Source organism: Orycteropus afer, unplaced genomic scaffold (assembly GCF_000298275.1).
Source record: "Orycteropus afer afer isolate SDZICR_OR568_19922 unplaced genomic scaffold, OryAfe1.0 scaffold00035, whole genome shotgun sequence".
Lineage (NCBI taxonomy): Eukaryota > Metazoa > Chordata > Mammalia > Tubulidentata > Orycteropodidae > Orycteropus > Orycteropus afer.
In genome coordinates, this window is record NW_006921622.1 from 3326958 (window position 1) to 3337116 (window position 10159).

General features: G+C 36.0%; 1 protein-coding gene across 1 annotated transcript in view; it reads left to right on the top strand.

Annotated features, from left to right (window-relative positions):
• MRC1 (mannose receptor C-type 1) overlaps positions 1 to 10159 on the top strand; it is a 144641-nt gene that overhangs the window by 37472 nt on the left and 97010 nt on the right. The window contains exons 9-10 of the mRNA XM_007936405.1: positions 721 to 878; positions 5583 to 5693. Coding sequence (XP_007934596.1) covers positions 721 to 878; positions 5583 to 5693 — 269 coding nt within the window. The remainder of the gene's footprint in view (positions 1 to 720; positions 879 to 5582; positions 5694 to 10159) is intronic.

Sequence of the window (10159 nt, forward strand, 5' to 3'; positions counted from 1 at the left end):
TTTGTTATTTGGGTTTTAATGCTATTTCATGGAATTTCATGGTGAAAATGATTAGATTCATTTATAGACTGGTGAATAAGTGTCCCAAATCAGAAGACAACCTAACTCCTTGGTTTGTCTTTCTTGTTGTTATGGTCTTGGTAACACCATTGTTGTTATTAGTTGCCATTGAGTCAACTGTGACTCCATGTACAACAGATATACTTAGCCAGTAAAATAAAAATGGTTTTCAATTTTTATTACTTTAAAACATTCATTAGACTTAGAAGTACTCAAATCGATAAATACACTATTAGACTACCATATTTCCAATCATCTTGGAAGGAAGGTTGGGCAATCCTACTTCTGTAGTGATACTGCTTTGGAAACCCAAGGAGGGGTCGCTATAAGTCGGGGCTGACTTGATGGCACATAACAACAACAAACAACATTTCCAATCATAAGTACAGTTGATGTATTATCTTCTAGAGAAGCCTGGTAAGTTTTTATTTTTGTAACAAAACAGCTCCACAAGATAGAGGTAATGATCTACCTACCTTGGTTTCAGAATACAGCTTGTAGGTCAGATTAGCATTCAAGAGGGTTATCTGTGAAGTAGTTATAATATCAAAGGGAATAGAGCCAATGTTGACTGAGCAGAATGCTTCCATTCCTGATACCCTTCTGACCTTTGGAAAGCAACCTTGGTAAAAATTAGTTTTATGTTTTCCTTCTGTTTAGAGTCAAATGATGAGTTGTGGATTGGTTTGAATGATATCAAGATTCAAATGTACTTTGAGTGGAGTGATGGGACACCTGTAACATTTACTAAATGGCTGCGTGGAGAACCAAGCCATGAAAACAACAGGCAGGAAGATTGTGTTGTGATGAAAGGCAAGGTAAAGCAACCTTAATTACTGATACTTAGCAAAATCTAAGTTCATGGTACACAAAACTCTGCCAAGATTTTTATTTTTTCTTCAGCCCCACTTATGTATGGTTGTTTAGATTGTTTCTGTTCTAGGTTAACTGACATGGATCAAAGTTGAACCAGAATTCAGATGCAATCTCTTAAATCTCTTTCAGTTATCTAACAAAGTAAAATTTTCAGAGGGGTATAAATACAACAGACAAATTTTTTGTTTAAGGATGAAATGAACCAATAACTGATACTCATACTGGATCCTATAGAGAAAGAGCGTGAGTGCTTGAGCACATTCTGGTGACATAGTGGGTAAGACATTTGACTATTAACCAGAAAGTCAGCAGTTCAAACCCACCAGCGGCTCCATGGGAGGAAGATGAGCCAAACTACTTCTGTAAAGATTTACAGCCTTGGAAACCCAATGAGGGTCACTGTGAGTCAGAATCGACTGGATGGCAGTGAGTGGAAATATAAATAAAATATACATATATATGTACAATATAAAATACATACATATATGTGTATATATATATATGTTTAACTGAGAATATCTCTATCTATGTATTTGTATGTGCTGCAATATATCTATAAAAGTAGTAGAGCATACAGGAGGCAAAATTATGAAAATGTCTTAGTTATAACTAAATACCTTGAAGGAGTGATTCACTGGACATACAGGCTCAGGACCATAGTCTCAGGGGACACTAAGGTCAATTGGCATAACATAGTCCACAAAGCATTGTTCTACATCTTTCTTTGGTGAATAGTGACTGGGGTCTTAAAAGCTTTAGAGCAGCCATCTAAGGTGCAACCACTGGTCACTCCCTGTCCGGAGCAAAGAAGAATGTTGAAGATCAAAGGTATAAGGAAAGAATTAGTCCCAAAAGACTAATGGAGCACATGAACTCCAGCCTCCATGACCCTGACAGCAGAACAAATTGGTGCCCAGTTATAAAAGGAGTCATAGTAGGAGGTCCCAGATAGAGTGGAAGAAAATGTGGAACAAAACTCAAAATCATGAGAAAAGACCAGGTCTACTGGTCAGATGAAGACTGGTAGAACTTCCAGGATCATGGCCCTTTGACACGCTTCCAGCCACGAACTGAACTAAACCCCTGTGTCTCAACTTTCAGCCCTTAGACAGGAAGACCCATAATGTGCACCGTAATACTAGGAGGGTATGCACTCATTCGAACCATCAACCATCTGAGATCAAGAGGGCAGCATTTGCCAGAGACAGAGCAAAGAAAGCAGAAGGGGATGGGAAGGAAGGATGAAGGGAAGGATTGTGTGCATGGAGGAAGTGGGAAGAAGGCTGTTGCTTTGTGGGGATTGCAGTGAATGTCCCCAAACAAAATGTGTATGGATTCTTGAATGGAAAACCAATACGCTCTGTGAGCTTGCACCTAAATCACAATAAGAAAAAAAACATTGTTTTTAAAAAATAATTATTAAAACAAAGTCAAATTATTGTGCAGTGAATATCACAAAACAGAATATGTATGGATTGCTGAATGGAAAATAGATTTACTCAGTAAACTTTTGCCCTAATCATAATAATTTTTTTAAAAAATATATGCAATATATATAATCTTGACTGATCAAATCAGAGCTTTGGTTCTACTTTAAACTATTTGCTCTGAGTAGATGCAGATGTAGTTAATCCATTCCGAATTCTTCCTGAAATCTGTACTTAGAGAAGTAGATTTATTTTTTCAGGCTGAATGGAGGTATCTAAATATCAAGGATTGCTTCTATGTTTTATTTATGATGTTAGGAAAGAAGGATAACACAAAACTGTCTTTTGTTTATAGGTGGTGGCTAAAAGGCTGGATTTTGCCATGTTACTTATTTCCTTATTTCTAAAATGGGAATAATAATTGTACCTACAGTTTCTGAGGAGGTAAATCTTTACAGAAGTAGATTGCCCATTGTTCCTTCCATGGAGTGCCTGGTAGATTTGAACTGCCAACCTTCTGGTTAGCAGTCAAATGCCTTAGTCACTACGCCACCAGAGCTCCCTTTTTTTTTTTTTTCGTTGTTGTTGTACATGGTGGGTATGAATATTAAATGTGTATATAAAGTACACAGTGCCTGGCCCAGAGTTATTGTTCAACAAACGCTAGGTATTATTTTTTTCATTGTGGTTGTTTTATTGTTACTAATTGAAAGCTTAAGAAAAGGGTAGGGTTTAATTATCAAAACAGCAGAGAACACCATGCTTGTAAGGACTGAAAGAAAAACATGGCTGAAAATGTAGAGTTAGAGGTAGAAGGGTGGGTAGGAATACTAGCATTGCAGTTAAAGCAATATGTATTATCCCAGAGTGACAAGAACAAAATTTCAGCTTCTAAATATTACTGTATTTGTTTCCTAGTACTACTGTAATAAATTACTACAAACTTGGTAAGCTTGTAAGAACAGAAATGTATTCTTCACAGTTCTTGTGGCTAGGAGTCCTAATTCAGGGCATCAGCAGGACCATGTTCTCATGTCTGCTCTGGGGAAGATCCTTCCTTGTATCTTCCAGTTTCTGGTAGCCCCAGGTGCTACTTGGCATTCTTGGCTTGTAGATGCATTTTCACATGGCCTGGTGACATAGTGCCTAAGGCATTTGATTGCTAACCAGAAGGCTGGTGGTTCAAACCCATCAGCCACTCCTCAGAAGGAAGGTTGGGCAATCTACTTCTGTAGTGATACCACCTCAGAAATCCAAGGAGGTGTTGCTATGAGTTGGATCCAACTCAACCGCAGTGAGTTTGGTTTTTTAGTTTTTTCTTTCTCCTGTGTTTCTGTATCTGGTCTCTTCTTTTATAAGGACACTGTTTTGGTTACTTCTGTGCTGCTCTAACAGAAAATACCACAAATGGTTTGGCCTCTACAAAGAGGAGTTTATTCTTATTTGAAGGCTTTAAGTCTGAGTTCAAAGTGCCAGGCTCTAGGGGATGGGTGAAATCTTCTCAACCTTGGGCTTCAGCTCTGCCTCCTGCTCCTGGCCCACTGAAGCTGGTGGCTTTTCTTCACTTAGCTGCTGGCTGCTGAGGCTGACAAACCCAAGGTTGACAAATACAAAGGTACAGTCCCGATATTACCAAACCACATGGCAGGCCATTAATTCAAATCCATTAAAAGTCCCAAGATCGGCAGAGTATGGCAGGCTGCTGAACAACGACTTGGCTATGTGCAGGGTTCAACCATGCCATAAGCTAGAGACCGTTCCACAAGGCTTCTCCTTATATACAGGAAGCAGACCCCATCCCTGAGGCAGCTACTCAGCTGCTCACAGTAGATTCCACCATGGAGTTGATTACCTGTCTCATCATGGGGAATACTACATCCAGCTGCCCAGCCACTCAACTAGGTCCAGCCAAGTTGGCACACAAACTTAACTACTACAGACACCCTACTCAAATATGATTCTTGTTAACTGATAACATCTTTAAAGACTCTATTTCCAAATAAGGTTGTATTTACAGGTACTAGGGTTAGGACCTCAACATGTCTTTTTTGAGGATACAAGTCAATCCAAAGTGATTGCCCTAGCTAACGGGATAAGTACCAGATTGCAGTGGGTTCAGATGAATGAGAGATAAAGAACTGGACACAGCCTTTGCAGAATTTTTTTTAAAGAAATTTAGCAATTAAGGAGAGAAGAGGTTATTGTCAACATTAAATCTCTAAGGAAGTAGGAGGGGATTTAATCTGAAGCAAGGTAAATGGTTAAGCCATAGATTTAAGAAGATAACTCATCAATTGCAACAATAAGAAGGGAGGAAGCATGACTATGGCTTTAGGTGCATTTTCAGATTTGGTGTGATGGATAAGGCACTTAGGAGTTTTTTTTTTTTTTCCTGGATTGCTAACTAGAACGCAGACTATAGAGACTGACAGGAGATTGCATAAAAATCTCTTAGTTCCATCATTTAGAGGTTGGTTGACAAAAATTTTTATCCATTTGTTGTTATCTGCCCTCAAATTCATATTGGTCCCTGAGTCCTGGTGACTGCTCACACAACTGAAGGAAATGCTGCCCTGTCGTAGATTGTGTCAGGAACCACGGGGTTTTCATTGGCTGAGTTTTTGGAAGAAGATCACTAGGCTTTTTTACTAGTCCAGTTTAGTCTGTTCAGCATCACAGCAACATGCAAGCCTCCAGTGACAGATAGGTGGTGGCAGTGCTTGAGGTGCATTGACCAGTCATTGAACCTGGATCGTGGGAGCTCTGGGTGGTGTAGTGCCTAAGGCATTTGACTGCTAGCCAGAAGGCTGGAGGTTCAAACCCACCAGCCACTCCTCGGAAGGAAGATGGGACAATCTACTTCTATAATGATACCGCCTCAGAAACCCACAGAGGGGTACTATGAGTCGAATTGACTCAACAACATGGAGGACAAGAATTCTACCACTGAGTCATCAAAGTCTCCTTTTAGATTCCTCTGAATAGTGGCTTGATCACCCAAGATATAAAAGCATATTCGGATTACCATATCTTTTTATGTCTTTGTATCCCATGTCAAATTTGCTATTTATGTGCAGAATCTAAATGTGCTTTCCTTTTGTAGATGACATTTTTTTTTCTTAATAACCTGGAATCTTAGTTTCTTCTATCTGAAATACAAGATTGCATCAAAGTCAGACCACTGAGAATCCTTTTAATTTTTCTCTTTGCTCTCTGCAGAATGGATTCTGGGCAGACCGGGCCTGCGAACGGCCTCTTGACTACATCTGCAAGATGAAATCACAAACCCAAGCTCCAGAAATAGTGGAAGTAGAAACAGGGTGCCGGAAAGTGAGTATAGAATGCACAAAATGGTTTAAGATCACTGCATGTTATTTGGTAAAAGTAGCTTTATTTCATTATATAGTGTCTGTAACAAGTGCTTTATTAATGTCATCAATAGTCAGATGTTTCCACTGTTTAACTGTCAACAGTTGATTATTTGTTAATGTTTAGTATCACTATTTTTCAAAAAACCTTTAATATCCTCCACAGTTAACATGGTGTTACTAGTGGTTAGTATTTCAGAATGTCATGGGAATTGGGAGGAGAAAGAACAGGAATAGAACAATACACAGAATTGAGCCTGGTAAGAGTAGGGGAGACTAAGGCAGGTCACGGAAGAAAGTGTCAACATCTATCAAGGTATTGGTAGCCTAAGATGCCGTGGATGGTCAAAACCATTTCCATGAGTTAATCTTAAATTGCTGATGGAAAACTATCTTTAGTCTTCTTTTCTGATTAATATTATTTCTGTTGAGCCTACTTCTGTGGAAATTAGTAAATCCCTGCAATTGGAGATGGTAGATCTAGACTCCAACTAGTGTCAGCAATAACTCAGTTAAATGGAATAAAGTCACATAACCTTACAGTGCTTCGGCTTTACCTGTAGAACAAAGTTAGTAATACCTCTCTGCAGGTCTTATATTTTTTGAGGATAAAGCAAATGATCACTAACAAAAACCAAACTCACTGCTGTCGAGTCGGATCTGACTCATAGTGACCTCTCCTTGGGTTTCCAAGGCGGTATCTCTATGGAAGTAAATTGCCCAACCTCCCTTCTGAGGAGTGGCTGGTGGGTTTGAACCACCAGCCTTCTGGTTAACAGTCAAATGCCTTAGGGCACTATGCCACCAGAGCTCCCAAAATGATCACTAGGAAATAATTTTAAAAAGCATTAAAAATTACAAAAATGCGGGGTTTATAGGTATTATTTTCCTGTTTATTAGTTGCTCATCTTCCCCTGTTTTTCCTTTTTCACTTTTCTTGGACAAAAATAAAATAAAAACTAGTTTTATTTCTAAGAGTGTGATGTTGTAATCAAATAATCTTATAGCAAATATGTGAAAGTTGAAAAATTCATGAAAACCTTATTTAATACAGTACAAATAAATTGTAAAGGAAAATGGAACAGATGCAAAAACTCAGAGTGTTAGATATACAGAGGATCTTAGAGATGATCAAAATCCCCCTCCTAATTTTTGCATTCTGGAAATTTCTGCCAGAAAGTTGTATGGCTTTCTTAGAATCACACAGAAGGAAGGCTGTAACCCAGGGCCTCTCTCTCTTATACCACTACACTTTGTCTCATTAAGTATCCTTTACCTAATCATATGCCTTTTTGTATATTATTATAATTTTAAATAAATAATAATAATCCTTTTATTTTTATTATTTTTAATAATTAATCCAAGTTATGTATTTTCTTTTAATTACCACCTATTTGCAATCTCCTTCCGAGGAGTGTCTGGTGGGTTTGAGCTGCCAGCCTTCTGGTTAGCAGCCAAATGCCTTAGGCACTAGCCACAGAGCTTCCAATTTAATTATTAGTACGGAAATAATAAAAACAAAGTAACAGCAATGATTCATGTATTATGAAATACAGTTACTATGGTCTCAGTGACCTTTCAGGATAAATATAGTATTCCTAAAGAAATTCAGAAGAAGAATCTGAAGCTCAGAGATATTAAAAAGCTTTGGACAGTTTAAAAACATCTACTTTAAGCAGTGACTTCCACAAAGGGCAGATAAGACTAGAAAAAAATCTACTCACCAGCAGGAGAAACTAACATGACAATTTTTTTTTTTTTTTGGCTGGGCCAGACCAGTTGGTGGAATAGTGGGCTTTTACAAATTTAAAACCACAGGCTTGTTCTCAAACAGATCTGTGATTCAATTTTTTGCTACCTATGTGGAATACCCCAAGCCAAGAAATGAACCTAAAGTGGCCTTGAGTTGCTGGTACTCTGGGATGCCTGAACCTTGTAAATGTACATGTTGCTGTAAATAAATAAATAAATAAATAAAAATTTAGCATAGTATGCTTTTGAAAATAATTTTCAGTGGGAGAGAAAATGTATAATATATACAAAATATATAGTAATGTGTGCTTTGTTTGTGTAAAAGTACAGCAAGTCCTCTTTGCAAGGAAGTCTTTAATCCAGGCTGACTATAGCTCCAATAGATGGATTTGAAATCCAAAGTCATAAAATACATCATTAAGATCTTCTTATAGTGCAATTCATGGATATAACATTAAAATTAATATACTTAAGAATGCTTAAAACATAAAAGTTGGAATTGAAACCATGATGAAGGAATGATGAACCACTAAATCTTATAGTGTTTTGATATGGCTCAATACTAAATATTTTAAATTTCCATTAAGATTTCTTTAACTAATGCATTATTTAGAAATGTGTATGTGCTCATGTATCTCTGTGTGTGTGTATGTGTGTGTGGTGGTGTAGTTGTTAGGCTTTTTGTTTGATTTTTAGTTTCCTAAGTTTATGAGTATTATTCACTTTAATTGCACTGCATTGTGATCATATAAATTGGTTTTTATTTTAAGATTTTCCTTATGGCCTGGTTCATAATCAGTTTTTGTAAATATTTTATGTGTGCTTGAATTGGATGTTCTTTGATTATTGGGCACAAAACATATTACCTTATGTTGACTAGATACAATTTAGCAATGGTATTAACCAGGTATTTGATATTCTTAATAGTTTGTGCTTGTTGTATCACTTACTGGAAGATGTGTGTTAAACTCTACCTCTATCACTATGAATTTGTCATTTTTTTCCTTATAATTGTGTTAATTTTTGCTTATGTAATTTGATGCTATGTTGTTACATCTTCCTGATGACTCATTCTGTTAAATATCATATAATTACTTTTTCATTCCTAATATATGTGTGTGTGTGTGTGTGTGTGTATACTAAGTAAATTTATCTAATATTAATATTGCCATAGAACCTATCTTTTGCTTGGTATATCCCTAGTATCTCCTTTTGCAATTCATTGTTCATAATCATTCTATGCCATTATGTCTCAGAAATATCTCTGGTAAATATATATCTAAATTTTTACTTTTAATCTAATTCAAGGAACTGGTTTTTAACTAGGAAATGAATGAGTTCAGATTTGTTTTGCTTACTGACATATTTGGATTTATCTCTGTTATTTTTTGTATTTTTATTTATCATTCTTTCTTTTATGAGTTTAATTGTTCTACTGAGTATCTTTATTCTATTTTTCTCCCTCTACAGATTTTGGAATTACACACTCTACTTCTATTTTTTTAGTTAACTTTATATTTTTAATATGCATTCATAACTTGACAAAGTTAAAGCTAATCAGTATGTTTTTCTGCTTACTGAATAAAATGAGGATCATTGTCTTATGTTTTAAATTATTAAAGTTTTTTGGTTTTGAAATAATTTTAGATTTGTAAGAAGTAACAAGAATAGTACAGAGAGCTCTCTTGTACCCAACTTTCTTTAAGAACATTTTAAAATACTTTAATACATTATCACAACCAGGAAATTGTCGCTGATACAATATTATTAACTGGACTATGGACCTCATATTCTACTTTTTTAGATCCCAAGATTAGTGAAAATTGCTATTTATACAGGCAATTAAATCTGGATTTACTAAAACATCTATAAATTTCATATTAATCCTACTCATTCTTCTGAGTTAAAATTCCTTCTTGCCAAAGTAAATCTTTTAATAGTTTTTTCACTGGTGGAGTGTAAACCTCCTTGTCTTTGGGTGAAAATGTCTTTAACTCATTCTCCTTACTGAGTTATAATTAATTTGTTAATGACAACAGAGCTCCCAATTTAGATTTCTAGATTGACAGCTACTTTTAGACAGAGCTTTATATATTATTCCATTTTCTTCTGGTCTTTATTTTTGTCATTGAAATTCTTATTATCAGACAGTTCTTTTCTTTTTTTTTTCCCAAGTAGGTACACTGCCTTTTCTCTCTGGTTGATTTTAAGACCTTCTCATTGTCTTTCGCATTTTGCAGATTCATTACAATGTTTCTAGGATTGGATTTATTTTACTGGTTTCATTTGATACTGAGTGTGCTTCTACATTTTGATGATTCATATCTTTCTTTAAATTCTTGAAAATTCTTTTATTATTATTTTTTTTAATTCTTTTTATTTATTTATTTATTTTTTAAATTTAATTTTTTTTTTTTTATTGTTATTTGGGTGAAGATTTACAGAGTAAATTCACTTTCCATACAGCAGTTCACATATACTTTGTCTTATGTCATTGACCACAATTTACCACAATGCAACAACTCCCCTCCCACTTCCTCCCCATAGTTACCTCTTACCAGTGACCATCCCTCCATACTCTTCTGCACCCTGAGCTGTCTCCCTGTGCACAAGCAGCCTTCCTTCTCCCATGATTGTTTTCTCCAGGGCATGTGTCTACTTGAGGTAAATGTTTAA